The sequence below is a fragment of the Branchiostoma lanceolatum genome, chromosome 4 (assembly GCF_035083965.1).
Source record: "Branchiostoma lanceolatum isolate klBraLanc5 chromosome 4, klBraLanc5.hap2, whole genome shotgun sequence".
In the NCBI taxonomy this organism is placed as follows: domain Eukaryota; kingdom Metazoa; phylum Chordata; class Leptocardii; order Amphioxiformes; family Branchiostomatidae; genus Branchiostoma; species Branchiostoma lanceolatum.
The window spans coordinates 31,735,672-31,758,312 of NC_089725.1; the positions used below are offsets into that span (position 1 = coordinate 31,735,672).

General features: G+C 41.7%; 1 protein-coding gene across 1 annotated transcript; it reads right to left on the minus strand.

Annotated features, from left to right (window-relative positions):
* Positions 1 to 277: 277 nt before the first annotated feature.
* LOC136434033 (syntaxin-5-like) lies at positions 278 to 22,422 on the minus strand. Its single transcript, XM_066426688.1, has 12 exons — positions 22,252 to 22,422; positions 21,254 to 21,638; positions 20,112 to 20,182; positions 19,447 to 19,502; positions 19,016 to 19,086; positions 18,419 to 18,460; positions 17,647 to 17,721; positions 16,424 to 16,480; positions 15,937 to 16,033; positions 11,858 to 11,979; positions 10,677 to 10,798; positions 278 to 2,230 (listed from the first exon to the last, which is right to left on the minus strand). Exons 2-12 carry the CDS (start codon positions 21,422 to 21,424, stop codon positions 2,071 to 2,073), a joined length of 1,044 nt encoding a protein of 347 aa, XP_066282785.1. The 5' UTR covers positions 21,425 to 21,638; positions 22,252 to 22,422; the 3' UTR covers positions 278 to 2,070.
* Positions 22,423 to 22,641: the final 219 nt, after the last annotated feature.

The window sequence follows — 22,641 nt, forward strand, 5'->3', positions numbered from 1 at the left end:
CTTCACACTGAGCGTAATTTATTACTCGCCGGAGGCTAGGCATATTGGGGCTGTGGTTAGCTGCTGATCGAATCATCCGTAACGTTAGTCCAAATACCTCTGCAGCCGCTGGTGCTCTCCAGATTCCATTGGCTGCTGAGAAAGAAACGGTCTCTGGGATTCTTGGACAAATATTTAATTTCAACATCCTCCTAACGTGAAATTGGACGGTCCGCACGCATCCATCTGAACGCACCTCACAGCGAATCGAACAATAAACCTGCTCAGAGACCTTGGCGGGAATTGTCATTCTTTAATATTTACAGGCGGATGTACAGCCGATAATTACATGTTTGTGAGCTGACAAGAGTTGAAGCTTATAACATCGCGGCAGTAGACTCCATCGTGGCACCTTCTGGAAAAGGAACTATACAGGAGAACAGACTCAGGACCTTAACTCCTCTTTTACATCTTCAACCAAGCAGCATGACGTCATCACAATACTCCAGGAATAAACGGACATTTTTGGATGAAGAGCAAAGGATTTGAACCATTTCCATGAAACGTTCAAACTATTTTTGACTACAGAAAATGATCTTAGTACAAGTTTATAGAAATTACACATACTTCCTGACCAAGACATGTCTCCCATCTTATTCCTGTATTACATAGTAAATATATCGTGACAAATAAGTTGCTGACGAAGTCCATAGAAATTTTGTCTCCATACTACATGCACTAAATACAACCAGTTTAGCCCATATTTTCAAAATCGTTCTTACTTTCAGAAAGTCTAAAATCTCTCGTTGCCCACCCCTTCCTACCATTTGCTGGTGCTTTTTTTAAAACCACAGAAACATACATAAGCTTCCTCCATTCTGCTCTGGTGTGGACACTTCACATACTGTGGAAGCATACATCACAATACCACATTGTGGGATTTGAACAATAAATATGAAACATTACCCATGATATATCTCTTCATCGTTGTACAGGGAACTTCTTTTTACACCAAAATCAATTTGTCAATAAGAGTCACAACATGCCCTGCCTTGCTCTCCCAGATACAGTATCTTCTATACACCACATTTATTGGTCAGTGTTTCCATGACTTGAACTCGTCACAGGCGGCTACAAGAAAATTGATTTTGGTTTTACAGTGGAGATAAAGGCATTTTCCATCGACCATTTCCACACGGAGCTTTTAAAGAACACCATGTATAAAGCAGGATCTGATAATTTCACAATTTTCATACCATAATGTCATAATGCCATGTCCTAACACAGGCATACACATAGAATGGACAACAGCGGCTGAGTCGAATGGCAACAAAATCTAGGTCTGAGACAAACAGTAGTTACATTTAAGTTTAATGACGAAAAATGTTATATTGTGCTTGTCATTGTGTGATCATCACCATAGATCTCCAACATTTTTGGCCAACAGAACTTTGATGTCTGATGTGCTTTTACATCCTCTAACAGTCTTTTGCATCATACAGTTAACCCTGAAAATCCACATCATGTCTACATGTACATTTCTTTTGTAATACCAAAAGTTCAAACGTTCATTCGGCATGTCGTCTGTGGAGGGCCTGGGGGCAATTATGTTTTTCCAGGTTAAATATCTCAGCCCCCAGTAGCGACTCTGTGTAAAAAAAGGGCTGTTAGTTAATGGGAGCACCATTTCATCAGCCCATTCGCCAGAGGGGGAGATATGCATCTTACATCTTCACGGTGGTAAAACCTAAACACTACAAGGCAGATCCATTTTTTTTCTGAAACGGCACCTAACAAATGGCTACCCTTGGGCCCCACCAATATATTTCCTTGGTTTTCAGACATTTTAAGGTGAAAGTACAGCAAGCAGACATCATAAAAGCAGAGGGCAGGGAGGAAAACTGGAATACAACTATAATCACTCCATAAAACAGAGTGCACTAAGACTCCTCAAGCTTTGTTTCACATTATGTTTTTCCAGTAAGGTATATTTTTAAAAAGTCTGAGAACCGACAAACTAGATTGGTGCGGCCTTAATCACAAATGGATGTACAACTCAGGTGTGTCGTTGCCATGGCGACGCTTCCCCCATCACGCCAAGAAGACAACGAAGATGATGAAGAAGACGATGAGCACGCCGAACACCTTGATCATGAGCCAGCGATTGGAGGAGATGGACTGGAAGTACTTCAGGATCTCCCCGTGCGCTGCCTCCACGTTCAGCACCGTGTCTTCCACGTTGTCATCAATCCTGGAGGGAAGGAACATTTGTTTATTTGTTTGTTTATTTGTTTGTTTGACTATGAAATACTTCAGGATCTCCCAGTGCGCCGCCTCCATGTTCAGCACCGTGTCTTCCACGTTGTCATCAATCCTGCGGGGAGGGAACATCTTGTTTATTTGTTTGACTATGAAATACTTTAGGATCTCTCTGTGGGCTGCCTCCACGTTCAGCACCGTGTCTTCAACATTGTCATCAATCCTGCAGGGAAGGAACATAATCCCACTTCAGGATATCTCAATGGGTTCATGTATGTGCAATTGTGTGTGTGTGTGTTTGTTTGCACCATTCTTGAGAAAACAATTTTCAAGGCCAATAGATTTGTCAGTGGGAGGACCAAACATCTGACACATCCAGAGAGCTAGGGGTCACCAGAGTCAACTGAAGGTCCAGTGCCGAAAAAAGAACAACCCGAAGAGGATGTCTACAGCCGCCAAGCATCAGCAGTTCATGGATGCGGACGATTGATTGATTGACTGACTGATTGAATCACTTTGTGCAATTACAAATATTGAATGTATGTGCAAGCCTTTCCTCTTTCTTAATTTCCTTTAGGAAAGGAAAAGGAGAGGAAAGTGATCTCGAACCAGTTTAGCTCAAATGAACTCAATGAACAGATGAGCTAATCTTCCACTGGTCGTGACAGAGAAGACAGACGCTATATACAGTATTTGCAGGTTCATTGTACCGGGGAAATTCCCCTCGCTCTTTTCGACAAGCACAATGAACAGTGGACCACGGCTTAACGTCCCGTCCTAAGGACTGCGACCTTTTCCGGTAGCGTACATGTTGGGTGAGCAACACAGCCGGGATCGAACCCGGGGCTTCTAGTTCCAGAGGGAAGATCGCTAACCACTGGACTACGCACGCTACCTTTAGAACCTGCTTTGGACAATTTTTCATCTAACCCTTTGTGGTCCAAATCTACACGTATCTTTCACCCTTCCCACCGAACCCTACAGCTACTGAATCATCATGTCAGCACATGCAGAGGTTCAAGTGGCGACTACTGAAATCTGGAGACCACTTCTAATAGCATGTCCATTTTGGAAACAACCTTTCAAACACGTGCCTTGGGTGCTCATTCTCAAGCATCCCACTGGGGGAGTCACCTGGATAGTGGGACCATGGGGCGGGATCGGGCATTTGATATGCAGTTTTTGTTTTCACAACCAGGACATTCTGTAAATGCAAAAATGTTCACGGTGGTTTTTATGTTCACGGTTTTTGCGGTAAGCTCTTCGCCGCGAACTTAAAACTACCGTGATATTTTTTCCCTCCTACCCCCTTGTCTACTATTGTCTCAAACAAGAACTTAAAAACACTGCGAACACTCCATTTTCTCCCTACCGCGAAATTATAACCACGCAAACTTAAATGCATTTACAGTATCAGTTCTAAGAGTGGTACATGTGATAAATCATCAAATATAACATTGTCAGAAAGAAAGTCATATAAAATCAGACTAGCCTCAAGGTTGCAAAACAGGAATCAATGACATGATCTAGATATCCATACCTTTATACAGAGAGAAAGTAATTTAAAAGTTTAAAAGTTACTGTTGGTACACATCAGACATGAGTGCTTCTGTTTTAAAGTTAAAAAAGTTAAAGTTCTCCCCACAACAGACGATTCATAAAGTGGCGCCCATCTCCGTTTCGGCAGCCCTGGGCCACACAGCTTTGTGTAAGTCACTACAGCAGGGGGCTAGTCCACTGGTAGTGTTAAACTACCATACTCTTTCCCAAATGCTAAGCAGAGAAATCAGTATGTACCATTTTCAGAGTATTTGGTATGACCCGGCCGGGGTTCGAACTGATGATGCAAGGCGAACACTCGACCCACTAGGCCACCGGTCTGTTTTAACATGCTGATAATGGTGTTGAAGCTTCACTTGCAATAAATTCAGTTATTTTTGTGGGGAATAATTTGGTGGTAGGCATCAAAAAGAGGTTTTTGCTGTGTTTCAAGTTTACGGTTTTGAAAATCTTGTAGTACAGTTACTGTAGCAGTGCAGTGGAAATGCATACCTGCAGTAGTGTCAAGACTTTTTTGGTGGAAATGTCACCATGAAAATAAACCCATCTATTTCAAGTAAATGTACATCGTAGCTGCCAAGATTTGAGTGTCGTTATTGGCTATTTTTACACAGAGGCTGATGCGTACCCAAGCCTGCCAAAACTTCCATTAACATGTTGGCACAGCTTGGGCAGAGCTCTCAGTCCATCTCAAACATCATATTTCACTAGAACTTAAGTAGAGGCATTTCTTTCGATTTTCCTTGTCACTACATAATTGCTACACCATACAATTCTGGGACACAGATTGCTGGGAAATTTGTCACATAATCGTGGGTGAAACATTGCTGTGGCTGGTAAATGATATGTCTCTAAAAGAATTTCTTTTCAATTTGATTATTAGAACTACTCCAAAATTGCTAGAACTTCTTTCTAACAATAATCTAAGATAACCATATTGCAGGTGAATATCCTAGCTATTTGTCTCTGAACTACACCCACTATGCCATAAAAGAAGTGCACTTCAACATGTTTAATTTGATTACCACTCTAAAATTCCTGAAACTTGGCTCTAATGATAACTCTGAAATTGCTGTAACTTGGTTCCACTTATTTTCAGTAACTGTACCATCTTGGGTATTTGCACACAATCATTATGCACACAAATATTTACAACTTTCTCCAAATCATGGATGAAAAGTTCTAACAACTTGCAAGTAACAATAAATAGTAATTCCATGCCTAAATTTCCTCGATGCATTAGTGGTACATGTAGTTAAGGCCACACCAATTTAATTTCTTGGTTAATGAATTTTTCTTTTAATTTTAATTTTTTAATTAAAAAATCATGAAAACAGAAGGCTGGGGTGAAAACTTGCACCTGACCCTGTTCACACCCTGATATTGTGTGTACCAAAAGTACAGACTTTCCTCGGAGATTTTGTTTTCATGTTGAATTTAGCAGTTTTTCAAAAAATCCATTAACCAAGAAATTAAATTGGTGTGGCCTAAAGACCGTGATGGGAGAAGAGAGATGTGTGTACCACAGCAGGCTCTAGGCAAGTGTAGGTGGGTTCTCCTTGAGTGAACTCTCACAGTCACAGTCTTACTCGTAACTGTACATGAAGTACAACATGATTGGACACTGTGGGGAGCAGGCTAGAGTAAGATGTTATCAGCTTTTGGGTAATGGCCAGAGAATGTAAGCAGGAGACTGCTACATGTTCCACAAGAGGCTTTAGGTTAGACCCTGGCTATAGGGAGATGTTATCAGGTTAACCATTAATGGCAAGGAGAATTTACTTCTCACTGGCTGTCTTGGGTGCGATTTCGGTGTACTCAGTCTTATTCCAGACTTGTTTTGGGGTCAATAGCCTCCGGATGGACACAGGACTGGATACTTGTGGATGAAGTACCACCGTGCCTACATGTAGTTCTGCAATCTATTTCTCATTAACAGTTATAGGTCAATGGGCCTTACGATTATATTGAGGCACAGGATAGCATACACATGAAAAATACATGCGTTCCTGTCACATACTGCAAATGCGGCAATGTTCGCGGTGATTTTATGTTTGCAGTTTTCGCGACAACCGTTTCACCACAAATTTAAAACCACCACGAACATTTTTGTCCAATACTGTAACAGTATGTGACTATAGCACTGCAGCAAACTTAAAACCACCGTGAACACTCCATTTTCCCCTTAGAGTGAAATAAAAACCATGGAAACTTAAATGCATTTACAGTATAGAGTTGGTTCGGTGTGGCTTCAGGTTACAGGCTGGCTAAAGGGAGGTGTTATCAGGTTAATGGCGAGGAGAATGCAGGCAGAGCTTCGTGGCCATCTGTCTCTTCTCTACAGGGTTCTCCAAACATCACTGTCCCAAATGCTAGATCAAATGTTTGCGATTATGAAATCTTAGCGGTTGACTAGTGACCATTAAGGTAGCTAAAATTACGTTACCATTAACAAATCAAGAATTACAGTAGTGGAACCAGCAGAAATATGGTGAATGATTGGCAAGAGAGAGAGTCTACGGTAAGGATATCATTTCCTCTTGGGGAAAATCATACTGGCAAATGTTACCCTGCCAAATCATTCTCCCTATTTGGCTAAATCTTGCTATTCTATCAGTCGGTGTAGTTAGTCTGGTTGAGACTTATCAAGATCTTCCCTGGGGGAAAAGGCAACGCTTGATGTACAATGGGAAACACAGGGACTTTATGTAGCATTATATGTTGACAAAGTTTCATTTTGGATTGTTAAAATTTACCATGGGCAATATTACTATGGTCACACATCATCTAAAGGAATTCACTTAAACAGCTGCTTGACACATTCAAACTGCTCAAATGTACTAAAGTTAAAGGCAGAGAGCCATCATCTATTTTGATAGCAAGTGAATAAAACTTAAGCAAAGAAAAACAATTTCAACTACACGAGAAAAGCCCTCCAAAGGATATCTTCACAAGTCTTTCCTAGCTATTTTCAAAACCACATGTGATAAGCTTGAGGTCAAGGCACTCTTTCAAATTATCGATCTACTATCTACTTCTTTTTCAGATCCCAGAGGCCACCAGCAAGCAAAACTGCATCTTTTTTGGATAGAAACATTATTCCAAAATTCGATATCAGTGCAGAGAAGGTTATAAGAGATATGCCATCAAATAACCATCTATACAGTCATGGCCTGGCTGGTATTTGGGACAGCGGATGAGGCCCAAGAAAAAAAATGTTGTGTTTCCATTAGCCCGACGACTGTGAATGCAGAAATATTCGTGGGGCTTTAATTTCGCGGTAGGGAGAAAGAGTTTTGAGTTCATATTTGAAACAATAGTAGCACTATGCAATGGAATGGCTTTTCGCGGTGGCTTTAAATTTGCGGTAGAGAGTTCACCACGAAAATTGTACAACATAATACCACCACGAACATTTCTGCATTCACAGTAACCCCAGGAAAAACGTGCTGACCCTAGCCTTTTTTTCGTCGACCTCTAGCAAGGGACATGAAATTTATTTAGCATCTGACATCTGAATGATGAAAATTTAACACAGAATCCAAGTACTGTAGTCATAAAAATCCCTTTCCTACCCACTATAACTTTTCAGGGCCGTAACCTAAAAACACACCATTTTTTCCGTAGGCCTTGAGTAATGTCACATCCACCCACACAGACACCCACGCAGGCATGCTGACATTTATGGGGAATCTTCAAACTTGCTGTGAGCTGGGACAATAACCACTTACATGGAATTCTGATACATTTTACTGCTCCAACTTACAGCCCGCAACCCCAAATTTATCTCCACGTCTTTTAAAAGCAGTCATGTTGAGCTCTAAATAAAGCAGTACACAGTGATGTGTAGGAGAGATCATCCCTCATATCACTTTTGAAAGCCTAGTACATGGTATTATTCACCACACTCACTCACTGTACCAGCCTGCAATTATATACATGTGTGATAAAATGGTCAAGATTAAAACAGACCGCTGGGAGGAAAACTTAAATCTGACCGTGTTCACTCAATCAAACATTATGTTTCACTAGAACTTAAGTAGAAGCATTTCTTTCCATTTTACAGTGATGTGTAGGAGAGATCATCCCTCATATCACTTTGGAAAGCCTAGTAAATGGTATTATTCACCAGCCTGCAATATACATGATAAAATGGTCAAGATAAAAACAGACAGCTGGGAGGAAAACTTCAATCTGACCGTGTTCACTACCTGAAACTGTGTTAGACCAACATACAGACCTTCCCATTATTGTCTAGACTTGTTCATTCACTATACCTGTATCTGTATCTTTACAGTCGGAATAACCGCCCTAGCTACAGCGTAACACACCAGCCTCGCTATGTATCCCTTTAAATGTCACTTTTCCCTGGTTGTGCGAGGGTTGGATGTGCTTGCATTTTGCATAAGGTTTGATGGCAGATCTCCAGCTGCTTCTGGTCTGTGGGTTTACATGTACATGTATATCATGTCGTGTTGGTGTAACGGTCAGGTTGTTTGAGCCAGAACTCAGAGGTCCTGGGTTTGAATCCCCTGATGACATGCCACTGATATTATACCACTGGGAAATGCACTTAACATTAATCTCCTATGATTTAATTATTTATTGCAAGGACTTTCCTCACTTCCCAACCAGGTGTAAAAATGCGTACCTGACTTCGGTTGGGGAGGTAAAAGGCAGTGGAAGGAGAGGGATGGGCTCTGCCTTTCAATACCGTGTCCTAGACACAGTGGATAACAACCCATTGCCCCTACAGCCTCAAAAAGACAATGGAACCACCTAGTTTTTTTTAATGAAGGTTGAGATTCAAATTCGTGAACAACAAATCAAAACAACAAATCAAATTGGTTTGCCATACATTTTTTGTCAGAGATCCGCGCTGTGCGCAATTTGAGAGACAATCATCTCTACTGAAGCGCATCTGTGGCGCCGAGCATTCAATTTTCCCTGATCATGATCCACAGACAGCCAGGACTACATCTCTACCAATCAGGCCTGGTTGATCTGATTATATGGATGACATCCGCGCACGCAACAATTTTCGTCTGATTCCAAAAATAAAAAACAGTTTTCCACCATGCTGTTAATCATACAAAGTATCTGCAAAATGATCAAATATATGCCGTAAATTGCAAAACAAATATTGGAAAACAATGCTAATGCCAAAATCATTTCCAAAGTCAAAAAAGGTTTTGAAAGAGCAAAAAAGAAGAACCTATATTTCGGTATACTGTACCATACTCGTTGTGTTTAGTCATTTGTGTTAAGTCATTTGTTCAACCTTCTTGACCACATTGATTTCATAATGAAAGCAAATTTTTTTCCTGAAAATAATTTCATCTGGTTAGTAGAATATAGGAGATTCTTTTTTACACAACCAGTAATTCTCACCTGCTAACGTTTCGGCAGAGCTTCTGACTGCTATAAGTTGCTTAACTTTTTTTTTATTTGCACATTCGCATCAGGTTTGGGGTTCCCAGAGGATGTCATCCATAAAATCAAATCAACATGGCCTCATGATGAAAGGCAGACTGGCCTTGGTGCTATTTCTGTTGTTGTTGGGATCATCCAGGCTTCTGACATTTATTCCTGGCTTGGAAATTAGGTTTCTGGGTCAATGGCCTTTAGATTGACAAAGGACTGAACACTTCTGGATGTAGTACCAGGTGCCTAGTTCTCAGTTTAATGCCCCGCTTTTCTAATCAATTCATTGCTCACACACAGTTTTGTGCGCTATTTCTGTTGTCTGGTGTAATTTTCCAGACTTGTTTTGGGGCCAATGGCCTGTGGACTGACACAAAACTGAATACTTGTGGATGAAGTACCATGCTTCGTTTGCAATTTGATGTCCCTCTTTTGTAATCTACTGCTCACACAGTCTTGTGTGCTATTTCTGTTGTCTGGTGTAATTTTTCAGACTTGTCTTGGGGTCATTGGCCTGTGGAACGACAGAAGTCTGAATCGTTGTGGATGAAGTACCATGCCTAGTTCTCCATTTAATGCCCCTCTTCTGTAATTTACTGCTCACTCAATTAGTCTTAGCTGCTATTCCTGTTGTTTGGTGTTTTGGCGTCAATGATCTCTGGATAGACACAAAACTGAAGAATACTTCTGGATGAAGTGCCACCATGCCTAGTTCTACAGCTCAATGGCCCTCTTTTGTAATTTATTGCTTACCTAGTCTTAGGTGCTATTTCTGTTGTTTGGTGTAATTTTCCAGACTTGTTTTGGGGTCAATGGCCTTTGTACTGAATACTTGTGGATGATGCATAGCTCTCAGTTCAATGCTCCTCATCTTCTGCAATCTATTTCTCATTAACAGTTATACAATGTAGGTCAATGGGCCTTATATTGTGGCACTGGACAGCATACACATGAAAAATACATGTGCTCCCGTCAGGTATAGAATTACTTTGGCATGACAATTTCAAACTCCTGCAAGTGAGCTGAAACATCAAAGGAAAAAAAACCCCTCTCTTATAGCAGTTTTGGGGATCTCAAGGAAATCTTACACGCAATTTATTAATGCCGGGTCATAGTTCCAAACCAGGGCTGGGCTGATCCACTCACACAAGGAAGGACCCCTGCTCTTTTCGATAAGTGTGATGGGTTCTTTTATGTGCACAAGGTGTGGCTCTCCTCAAAGACGGGACCTCCATTTAACGTCCTATCTGAGGGACGTCCTCAACCGAAGCTAGGTGCTTATTTTCACCTCAGTAAAGTGAGGAAAATCGTGTGAAGTGCCTTTCTCAGGGGGACAGCGTCAACGGGGCAAGCCAGGAGATTTGAACCCTTGACCTCTGGGTTCTGGGCCAAACACCCTGCCATTACTAGTATGGTACTGCGACACCAAACGAAGGCTTGTTTCATATCCTCACCTTTGCACCTGTTCCTCCTGCTCCTTGACCATGGTGGCCAGCTGCTGAAAAATGGAGCCCAGCTCGACTATCGTGGACTCGATGTTCTCCATCGTCCGCGCCCGCTCCTGGATGTACGCATCCTACAGATGGGGGAGGGGGGCAACAACGTTAACTACAGTTAAGGTAGCATAAAACAGTATTTCTCCGCGACCCCTGTGGTCAATAGTAGTTCGGGTATAAAGTAGTGCGTTCCAGAACTTGACAAAGCTGATATGGTTACCGCTCATTTTCACATATTTTGCAGATTGTACCCCGAAGTCAAACATATTTGATTCTTGTAATTTCCTTGTGCACCCTGCTACAAATCTTAAGGCGTCGAACCTACTCACTCCGGGGTCCTTAACCATGTAAATCTCCACAGGCAAAAAACTGTGTTCTGCTACCTTAACTACTGTTAACTACATTTACAACAAAATTATTCATATCCTTTGCAAATTTGATATTTCTGTGTTTCCTCAAGAATGAAATGTCCTACTGGTGGATTTGGACCATTTTTACATGTAATTAATGTAGCTGTCAGTCATAAATGAACACCAATGCCCTCTGTCAACTCTTCTATGTACTGCAGCAATGTCATCACTACACAAGTTCTCTCCATGCAGTGTTTGAAACACCGACATCCTTGAGTTGCGGCTGTCTCTGGGGCCTCTGTCTCTCAATGATACAGGTTGGGACCAAGGGTGATATTGAATACACTGTGATGTATTGTTTTTATGTCATCATTACCATATTGTTGTGAATATTTCACAGAGGTTCATGGCCCTTAATGTCCTACCCGCCCCAAGAAAACACACATTTCAATGTGAAATGCACCAGAAGTTGAGAAAATGGTTACACCACTATATTCCATCACCCCTATGTTCCGCCTTCCCCTGCCCTAATCCTAAAATTGTCGGAACGTAAGGGTATCAGAACATGGGGCTGTCTACGAGAGTACATTGTATCCTCCCACATGTTGATTTTTTAAAACTCCCCCTGTGCCTCTAAAACTTAACTGACCAGCATTGCATGTATAACATTCCCTTCGTGTGGATCTCTGAATACTGACCTTGTGTGTTATGAAAGTATAAGCCAGCTTTCTAGTTATGTACGTCAAAACAAACAAACAAAGAAACAAATAAACAAGCAAACAAACTCACATCCTCCTCGACGAGTTGCAGCTGTCTCTGGTGTCTCTGCCTCTCCAGTGCGTCCATGTCGATGGCCACCTCGCCAGACTGGATAGCCTTCGTCTCGTCTAGTAACAGGATTGACCCTCCAGCTGAGGTATCATAAAAGAAAGGCAACAGAGATGAGGCAACGATTTTAAACCATCAAACAAATCCGCCAAAAATAGTTACTCAAGCAATTGGATAAAGTTTTGAAACAGTCAGACATTTCAACACCAGACAAATCAGAAACATTTGGTCTCATCTAGCAACAGGATGATGAAGGTTAGACATCCAGGTAATAAGATACGCCAAGAAAATAATTACTCAAGCAACTGGATAAGATTTTGAAACAGACGTTTCAGACAGTATCCACTGTCTTTCGTCAGTGACTAAAGACAGTGGATGCTGTCTGAAACGTCTGACTGTTTCAAAATCTTATCCAGTTGCTTGAGTAATTATTTTCTTGGCGTAGCAACAGGATGGACCCTCCAGCTGAGGAAAAAGAGCAACAGAAACAAAGGATGACCTGGCTATCAGGGACAGGGTGCCAGGGTATTTTCTGTACACCCCACAATAAGAAAACATGGAAATTATAAGTCATCCTAAATTGTCTTAACCTCATTAACATATCTATTCAGAGTTTTGGTATAAAACCTGGTGTTCTCAGTCCTATCGTTAGTCACTGACGAAAGACAGCGGATACTGTCTGAAACGTCTGACTGTTTCAAAATCTTATCCAGTTGCTTGAGTAATTATTTTTGGTGTATCTTATTACCTGGATGTCTAACCTTCATCAACGTATTATAAGTCCTCATTTTTCAGGAGACGCTCAGAGGACACCCTGCTTCCCTGGTAACTACATACATGTAGTGTGGTGGGTTCCTTAACATGCTTGAGGCGTAGCTCTCCTCAAGTACGGGCTGCCTCATCGATGAGGACACCTTACAAAAGGTTTTAAGATCATTTCCCAAGGGCACAACATTGCTGCCTGCTAGGGATTCAATCCAAGAACCTTCCGACAACCCAACCACAAGACCACCCTGCCACCCCTCAAACTACATTTTGTATGTTCTTTACAAACTATCCATACATGTAGCTACTGCAAGTCTTAAGGGTGGTTTTCTTTTTGTAACTTTCACAGTGACCTCTCGACTGCAAGACCATGACGACACAATCACACATTTTCTCTTTTTGTACTACACAAAAAATCGTGAAAACCTCCTTTCCCCACCTACATTACTGCGAAATCAAGCCCCCAAGAAAATAACTGAATTACCATGCTACAAATTATCCTGATGGTATCCTAGCCTTAAAGAGTAACAGCACTAAAAACTTGTTAATGGCAGTGTGTGGGTGTGAGGGGGTGGAGTATTGCACTATGACATTTAGACTTCTGGACAACAACAGGGATGGCAAGGTCTGAAGTATAACATTTCTCTCTAGTTGACGGTGACAGCACTATGCTCTTGTCAGGTAAATTGGAGGATAATAACATGTCTGTAAATGTCACAAAGCTTTTAGGCACCTGACAAGTGACACTTACATGTAGTCAACTTTCTCTTCAGTAGATTCTCTATACTTAAATCGCATCAGGCAGATGTTGTCCTCATGGATAAGGAGAGTAACAAGATGGCAATGCATTACATGTACGTCAATCGCCCAGATGATGGGAAACAGAAGACGTTAAACCGGACAGTGAGTGAGTGAATGAGTGTATGTACAGGGCTTGAAATACAGCTTGTACTTTTTTTCTGCAATGGGGCAGGTGAAAGTAAATCACTGAAGAGCTATTCTTCCATAGGTTGTGACAGAGAAGACAGATGCTATGTATAGTTTTTGACAGGTTCATTGTACTGATATTCCCCTAGCTCTTTTCGACAAGCACAATGAAAAGCAGACAACAGTTTACTGTCCCGTCCCAAGGACTGCAACCCTTTCCGGTAGCCTGAATGAGTGTGCGTGAGCGACACAGCCAGAATCAAACTCATGACATCTACTCTTCTAGATCCAGAGGCAGGGCTGCTAACCACTGGACTATGCACACCTACCTGCAGGGTAGGTGCCATTCAAAATCACCTGCACCAGACAATTTCTACATGCAACACTCATTTTCTTTCTTTTAGTCCATCAAAGAGGTGGACCCGGCAACCTAGTACATCTTGTTATCTGTACAGCAGCTATGGGGGAATGCACTGGGAACCATTTCAACTCTTAGTTTTGCATCTTTCAGGTGATAAAAATCAGTTCACCAAACAAACATCTTTGTAGACTCGTAGTCATTTATAAACCCTACCTACAATGTACCGACCCTAATTTTTCAGGACTGTCATCGGAAACACAACATTTTTTCCCAAGGCCTAACCTTACACCAGTAGCAGTCTGTCTTATAAATGTCATGTAGATTTTACGGCCCCGGTGACTGACACTCAGTAAACCCTCTCCGCTGTTTATTACATTCCTCTCAAATATCTGGTGGATCGCACGACAACTAGAATGGAGCCAGGCCTCCGCAGAAATGTCTTTGCCCTCCAGTTACCTCTGTTTGACGTGAGATGCACCTTAACTTAATAAGCAGACTATCCGTCCGACATACCCTTTAATCATTGTGCTGACCTTTCTATCAGATGACTTCCACATTTCCTGGTTGTAGATTATATATAATCAATTGAGATTGTGGTGTGGTTCACAATGAGATAGGACATTGCTTGGTACAGCCAAATACACTAGCCTTTAAAAAAAGTAAAGCATCTTCAATTGAGGTGAAGCATGATGCTTTTTCAAGTAGCTAGTAGTAGTGCAATGCGGCTTCTACATGTACATGTATGTACATATTCTTTACAGCTACATCAGCCTACATGTACGTGATCTTAATGTCAATAGGGATAGGCCAGTCGGGATATTTTCAACAGGCCAATGCACGAAGCACCACCTAGCAGTTTGCTTATGCATTGCACCTATTAGGTGTACACAGCAATGCATACCAGCCAGTTTAACCTGTGACACTCCTTTGCCTGGAATCCATCCTATTCTACTTTCTAGTCCTTCTTGAATCAAAGGGGAAAACAGTTCGCTCCTCCAATAGCATCCAAGCAGAATATGACTTTCCTCTCTCTCTCTCTCTCTCTCTCTCCAATTCAACGTCTTTTGTTCCCCATCATCTGGGGGTTAGACGTGCTTGCACATGGATGGGGAAGCCCCAGAACTCCTCATCAAGTGCAAGTCCTTTTTTGTAGCAAGAGTTTTTAGGGCTGGATGCCCTTCCTAACGCCAACCCAAACCCTACTGCTGGGCTTAGGACATGGGAAATGTGTGTTAAGTGCCTTTCCCAAGGGCACAACGTCTGGGTGCATGTCCGGGTACTCCACTGGGGATTGAACCTGGGTTTTATTGGTTCATAGCCGGATGATCTGCCACTGTCTACACTTTAATTTCTCACAATATACAGTCATCTTGTGCAGACGAGTTTTTAAGACTAGTAGGCAACTTCGCCAACTAAACCCCAACTACAGATAATGTTTTGCTCACGACTAACTGCCAACCATGGTCTGGAGAAGGTCGGGAGGCCATGGTTGGCTATGTGTGACAGGGGCTTCACTCCCAACCATGGTCTGGAGAAGGTTGGGAGGCCATGGTCGGCTATGTGTGACAGGAGCTTCACTCCCAACCATGGTCTGGAGAAGGTTGGGAGGCCATGGTCGGCTATGTGTGACAGGAGCTTCACTCCCAACCATGGTCTGGAGAAGGTTGGGAGGCCATGGTCGGCTATGTGTGACAGGGGCTTGACTCCCAACCATGGTCTGGAGAAGGTTGGGAGGCCATGGTCGGCTATGTGTGACAGGAGCTTCACTCCCAACCATGGTCTGGAGAAGGTCGGGAGGCCATGGTCGGCTATGTGTGACAGGGGCTTGACTCCCAACCATGGTCTGGAGAAGGTCGGGAGGCCATGGTAGGCTATGTGTGACAGGGGCTTAACTCCCAGCCATGGTGTGGAGAAGGTCTAAAGGCCATGATTGACGATGTTTTTGAGTAATACATATATAAGATATAGGGTTGCAGGACGTCCTTACCTTCCCCATTGGGTGCCTTGTACGTGGACGGAGGCATACTGGAGGAGACCGGTCCCTGAGAAAACTGTTCTCTTCTGGACCTCTGGTGCTTCAGGTTCTACAATGGGAAAATGTGTCATGATTACACTTTACCGGTAGCTTTCTTTTCTGTTGGCTGTGGACCTGTGTACCATAATCATGACCAAAACAGACATCATTTTAATTTTTAATTCCTAACATATCAAAAACCCATGCATGAAAAAATATTAATGCACGGATATACCAAGGGTTTGCAACTTCTCACATACAATGTAGAAGAGAAAATCTTCCACAGGGACTGACCATGTAGCTATGAAAACCTTGTCTGTTATAAACTGTTAAGTTGGTCACTTTTGGTCATCGTTGAGTTGACTCAAAGACCTGAATGAACATTTAAGTCTGTAGCTTATCAACTCTACATACACATTCATGTAATCAGCTCTTCCATAGAAGTGAAACTGCTGCTCACCTCTGTTCTAACCTCCAACACTGACTTGAAGTCGTTGGACATCGTGGCCAGCTTCGACTGAAAAGAAAGGATCCCCCATCATTAGATGTTATATCTATAAACAATTTTAATTTAATCTCTGTTATTTTTAGGGTCTTTTTGTGCTGTGTCAATTTATAATTTGTGCAAATTTTGTTATTTCTTTTATCTTTGTTATCGTTTTCAAGGTTGACCCACAATGTAAATAACAATCAAGTTACACTTAAGAGGTTTTTACTAGTCTCCAAGCAGACCTACGGGTTGGCAAAGACCGTATCCAACAGGCAGAAGGAGTTTTCATAACCAACCCAAGGTCTGCTACAACTCAAACAGGGCGGAGCATTTCTATTCAATAAAGGTGCCGCTGCCCCTCCTCGTTGTAATGCTAACAGCCGTACGAATGTCCGGGGTACTAATCTTTTTATGACCAAGCCCAGTCACCCGCGCACGTCCCAGTGGGAGGTTCGCGCCTTGGTTGAGCCTAGTAAAAAGCTCTCACAATAGCAGTTTCTTTCACCCATCGGCGATGTTTGTGGCATCATGGAAAACCGTTCTTACAAAAACATTCGTAGACAATGTTTACTGTTTCGGGTTCAAGCCACTATTACTAGAGATTAACTGCAAGATTCCACGTGACCACATGGCGGGAATTGCCCTTACAGTTCCGACGTAACTGGTCAAAATTGATCGCATTTTGTGACGATTGAAGCAGTTTTGGTAGCGATCTTCGTAACAGATTGATTTTGAAAAAGAGGCCAAGTCTTTTCTGTTGGCAACATTTAGTTTATTTTTCCTGGGAAGTTTAATTTTCGCGGTACAGCTCTGCCCAAGTGAACGGCCTCTCAGTCGCGGCCTGGAGGTGTCAGCCCGGCATGGCGCCGCACGCCCGTGCGGACAGAGAGTAATAAACTCACTTACAGAAGCACAGTTTGATAAGTTAACAATTAGATGTTAATAGCCTTTGTTCAGACCGACTTGTTCCAGACCTTAGATTGCACTATAAGCTCCTTCTTCCAGTTGGATACGGTCTTTGCAATCTATTGGGTCTGGTTGGAGACTAGTTTTTACATCTACCTGCACCATGGACCCACCAACAGTCTGTCACCAGACACAACCATGGTCCAACTCTGACTTTCTAGGCCGATTTGAGCTTCTCATGAATAAAAAAAAGGAAGAAAACAAACAAAGGTTTAAATAAAACCAACCTGCAGTGCTACCACCACACTGTTGGAATGTGACTGGACATGGCGGCCATTTTGTCTGCCTCTTGAACGAGCAAACTGGAAAAGAAGACGATCGAGTCTGAGTTTGTTTAATTTCTTAAGAAAACAGTTGGCCTCTGAACTTTGGCAAGTTGTTTTCTTAGAGGGCTCTGTGTATGATACACAAATATGGAGCATTGTGGGGAACAAACTAACATGTATGAACAAGACCTGTGTTGTAAGCTTACAATAAGCTTACAGCACAGGTCTTGGGCATACATACACAATCATACACAACTACAACATGTACATCACAGCTACAAAATACCATGTGAAAAGTAATACATGTCCTTTAATGACTATGGGCTACAAACTACTTCTCAATGTATCAGAGTTAAAAATGTACTAGAATGGGACCAATTTGGAGGTGGATGGTAAGACATATGACTGAAACAGTGAAAGGAAAGTTGAACTAGCTAGAATGGCATAAAGCAGGTCAAGTGGGCCTAAACGTATATGTACAAGTTGCACATTCAACATGATGTTTAAATACAAATAAATTTCTTCAACTTTACAATATACGGAGATTACTTCTGGATATTTTGAGTGACATCCATCACTCTTCTTCAGTGTCACTAGAAAAAGAAGAGTGACGGATGTCCCTTGAAATGTCAGGAAGAAATCACCATGTATCATCAAGTTGTAGAGAATAAATTCTCTTTAGATATTGTTTAACTGTATGTTCCAGGTATTCATTATGATGTTATACACATACCTCTTGCAATTCTGCAATCTGCTTGTTGAGACTAGCTATATCCTGTTAACAAGAAAAGAACACATGTACATGTATGTAAGTATAATAGATGTAAGTAAAACTTGGCTCAGAGGGCACTTGTAAGAAACCAATCATGCTGGATACATTTGAATCTTCATTCTTACAACGTGTAACACCATCAGCAAATTTATACAGATAATAAATGAATGTATCTGAAAACTAAAATACTGCTTCAAAACGGCACACAAAAATGTTCCTTCCTCATTGTCAATCAGTTACATGTACACTGCATCCAAAACAGGACAATATCATGCTAAAATGTTGCTCCAATATTCTCAATCTACACATCTACATGTACATGTGTATCGTTTTCCCCAGATTGAGGAATAACGGTGCTGCACCGCTAATCTACTTTTCAAATTCAGGGTGTTTGTTCCCTTACATCTATCTGGATCATTTTTCTAACATTCAGGAAAATTTGTATAGGGTGCTATGCACCTGACTATGTATACAGACAAAAATCTATCTTGTTTTACAGTAAGATTTTTGTGGAAACCCTACAGAGAGCAGACATCAGCACTCCACAATTCGACTGACCTGTTTTATGATATAAGTTAACTCTTGGATTTCCACAGGTTTGTCATCAAACAGGGATTTCCTTTTGGCCACTGGATGAGAAAAGAAGCGTCATTATTGATCAGGTTCAGACGAAATTAGAAGACAACAAAAAACTGCCATGTTTGTATCTTTACGGACAAAACATTGTACATGTAAAAGTTTGCTGGCTGTTAACAGATGGAATTCTTTTGACTGACTATCAAATGCTCAATGAGTTACTCGTTCCAAAAATCTAGATAATCTATCTGGCTATTAATGATAGTAAAAGTTACCAGAACGAGATAATTACAGAAAATCTTGGACCACACCTATTGTTTTTTGTATCTTAACAACTTGAAAGATGTTGAAATACTGATTCCAGTAAATCAAAAGAATGATTTTATATATATACATGAGAAATGATTACTTACGTATTGTAAGTTTTTCTAACTTGGCAAATGTGTTGGCGATATCTCTTCCAATCCTCCTGTAACAGAACATGGGGCAAAGGTTAAGGCCTGTGTGTTCAGTCTCTTCTTGTATGATTGTTTTGTTAGAATCTAGATACATGCAGCTAAAGCAACTTTATGGTTTGTTAATCAGATAGAGTATATTCAATGGTGTCATTGGCAGTGGAGTCATCGGCAACGGTATTCTAGTATCTGCTGCCATATACATGTACATGTAAGCCTGTGTATGGTTCCAACTGTGCTTGCGCAGCGGAATGCAGTGTAGATAATATGTCAAAGTTGAAGGCCCCTGAGACATAAACAAGTTTGGACATGTGTTAAGCATGGTCTAGACAAAAATTGTTTACAAATTAGGGCACTTTGCCTTTGACATATTATCCATGATGTATCTCACTGTGCATGAGCAGTTGGAAAGTTGTGAACAGGCTCATTGGACTTTGGAGTTCCTGTTTGCGTTTCAGTGAATTGTAGCTTTACTTTTGCATTCTTCGGTAATCTTCAGATAATCTAACATTCTTAAAACCCCAACTTTTTTACCTGCGACAAGACCGACTACCTACAATGCATTTGCACACATCTAACAGTGTTGGTGAATTACCTATCACAATAGAAGTATGATAACTCACTTTGCCCTGTGTGAAAAGTCGCTCCTTTGCCTCAAATCTCTGGATACAGGTCTGTTCAGGCCAGCTCCCTGCTGTAGTAGGAGAAGAAACATATTAACATTCTTCCTACTGCAGAACCCTGTAGCCAACACAGACCTGGCGCCACAAGGCTACCAGTGCACCACGTGAAAGCATCCAATACAGGGGTCTCCCTAAAGAATGGAAAAGTGCCGCTCCTCCACCCTGTTCTAATCCCAGCTCCATCCTGTTGACTTTCAAAGTTAGGGTGTTTCTTCCAATATTACCCCGGTAATTTTGCTAAAATATCATTAATTGTAGACAAGATGTAAAGCTGAAGTTGCAGGAAATGACTTCCATTTGTGTCTGGGAAAGGCAAAATATAACAGACCTCCTCCCTCACAACACATCTTACATGCTTGACACCCTCCCCCCATCCTGCTCTATATTTCTGGGGAGATCCCTGCAATAGTTATATTTCTCTCACGAAAGGAAATGATTCGGTTTGGGAAAGCTGGCTCCAACTGTTTGTGGAATATTGTGATGCATATACTGATTGATACTTTTGATAGCTTTAAATTGAAGTTTGTAGATCGGTGAAATTTGTTTAATTGATACAAATCAACATGGCTTCTCTGAGTTTTGATACAACACAGCTGGGCAAAACATTGATGCAAAAACAGACGTTTCAAATGGCCATTCTTCCTCAGTGATCTCCAATGAATGTCACTGATCCAATTAAGATAATAGACTGGACCAGAAGAGCTACCATTGTCTACACCACAGTATGTGCAGATCACTGTAGGTCACTGAGGAAGAAATGACAGAATGTACTTAAAAATGTATGAGTTAGCAGCATGCAAATAGAAAGTGAAACTCTGCTACCAACACACCTGTTAGTGTCAATCTACTTTTCAGAGGTATAAAACCTTATAATTGTTTTATTCTCCAGCAAGGCGGGAAACAACAGACACTAAACGGGTTAGTGAGTGAGTGAGTGAGTGAGTGAGTGAGTGAGTGAGTGAGTGAGTGAGTGAGTGAGTGAGAGTGAGAGTGTCTAAGGCAAAATAACTTCACCTCATTGCAGCCTCACCTTCAACAGTGTACAAACAGAAAGTGAAAGTAAACCTGTGCTGCCAACACACCTGTCTCATCTGCATGGACTTGACCGCGGAGATGAACTCGGTGGTCCTGTCTCGACACGACATATCGGCAGACGGTACCACATACGTCGGGGAGGAAGAAACAGAAGTCCGTTCTCCGCCGTTCCCGTTACTCGAGCCGCCGGAATCAAACCTACGCCGCCTGGTCGTCATTGAGAAGTGCCAGAACTAAAGACGAGGACCTGACAGTAAACCACATACAGACCGACTCCCCTGTCCTGCAGTCCATGTAGTAATAAATGAGGAACTTGTTGTGAGGTTTGAAGATGGTGCCTGAGGCTCAGTTCAATCAGGCACACCGTGCAGTGTTGATCCAACTGTACACGGAACTTTCTGCTGTTGCAGAGTTTGCTGCAGTAAGTTTTCTCTGTGAAAACACAATTATGCCGATTATTGATGGCAAAAAATCACTTCTCTTGTCTTAGCATGTCAAAGGTTTATCATATAAAATGCGACACCTGAAACCTACACTTTCCCTTTTCAAGCAGAAAACAACAACCCAGGAAGACTAGATGGGGGAGGGGGGCTGTTGTCAGATTGTTTAATACACAACATAACCAAGCATTTTAACCTCATTGACATAACTTAAACGGACACCAAAAATCACAAACCTACAAGTAAATTTAAGTCTCATTTATCTTCTTCTGCTTACCTAAGTTACCTGGCCTACAACAGGTGAGTTCAACAGAGATTTTCATCTTTATAATTTATGTTCTTATGTGACTTACAGTAAATGCCCCCCTCCCCCATTGTATATAACAGCAAATCATGGCCGGATACGTATACCATATACTGTACTTGTGGATCATGAAGTTCCAACAACACCAAGGATAATCGAGAAGTAAAGTCTCTGTTTGTAATAGCTGGATATAAACCTATAAAAACTCCTTGATACGTGTTAGTATGTTTTGTCACACGGTTTAGCTGACTGAACACTTCAAATACGACATGTTTTTGGCTCCAGTTGAACCCGTACTCACTTCAGCTGCGCCTGTACGGGATCCTGTACACGTGGACCGCACACGGCACCAGTAAACGGGCGAACAGAGGTGAAGTCGGGAGGAAATTTGCGGAAACTTGTGAAACATTCGGGACACACCACCGGCCTCAGGTTCGTAGTGACGTCACGGTGGCCACGTCTTCCGGAAGCCGGAAGTGGGGTTCTCCGATGGCAAAATTTCATAAAATTTACCACAAATCTCGAGTTTTCATCACTTTCTTTATTAATTATGATATTTATGATGATACACTTCTTTTGGCATCAGATATTTACCGAAAAATAGGGAATAACTTTGACCTCTACCCTCTATCTTTGGAATAGTGCACTCTGCAATATAGGGGAAGAAAGGGTTCTGTTCTCATCATTAGGT

Bases quoted from the DNA above. Each gene is read 5' to 3' on its own strand.
- LOC136434033 (XM_066426688.1), bottom strand. From the start codon at position 21,424: ATGACGACCAGGCGGCGTAGGTTTGATTCCGGCGGCTCGAGTAACGGG. The intron at 20,183-21,253 runs GTGTGTTGGCAG...CTCCTACTACAG, and splicing joins AGTCCATGCAGATGAGACAG to CAGGGAGCTGGCCTGAACAG. The intron at 19,087-19,446 runs GTAAGTAATCAT...TTTCTCATCCAG, and splicing joins GTTAGAAAAACTTACAATAC to TGGCCAAAAGGAAATCCCTG.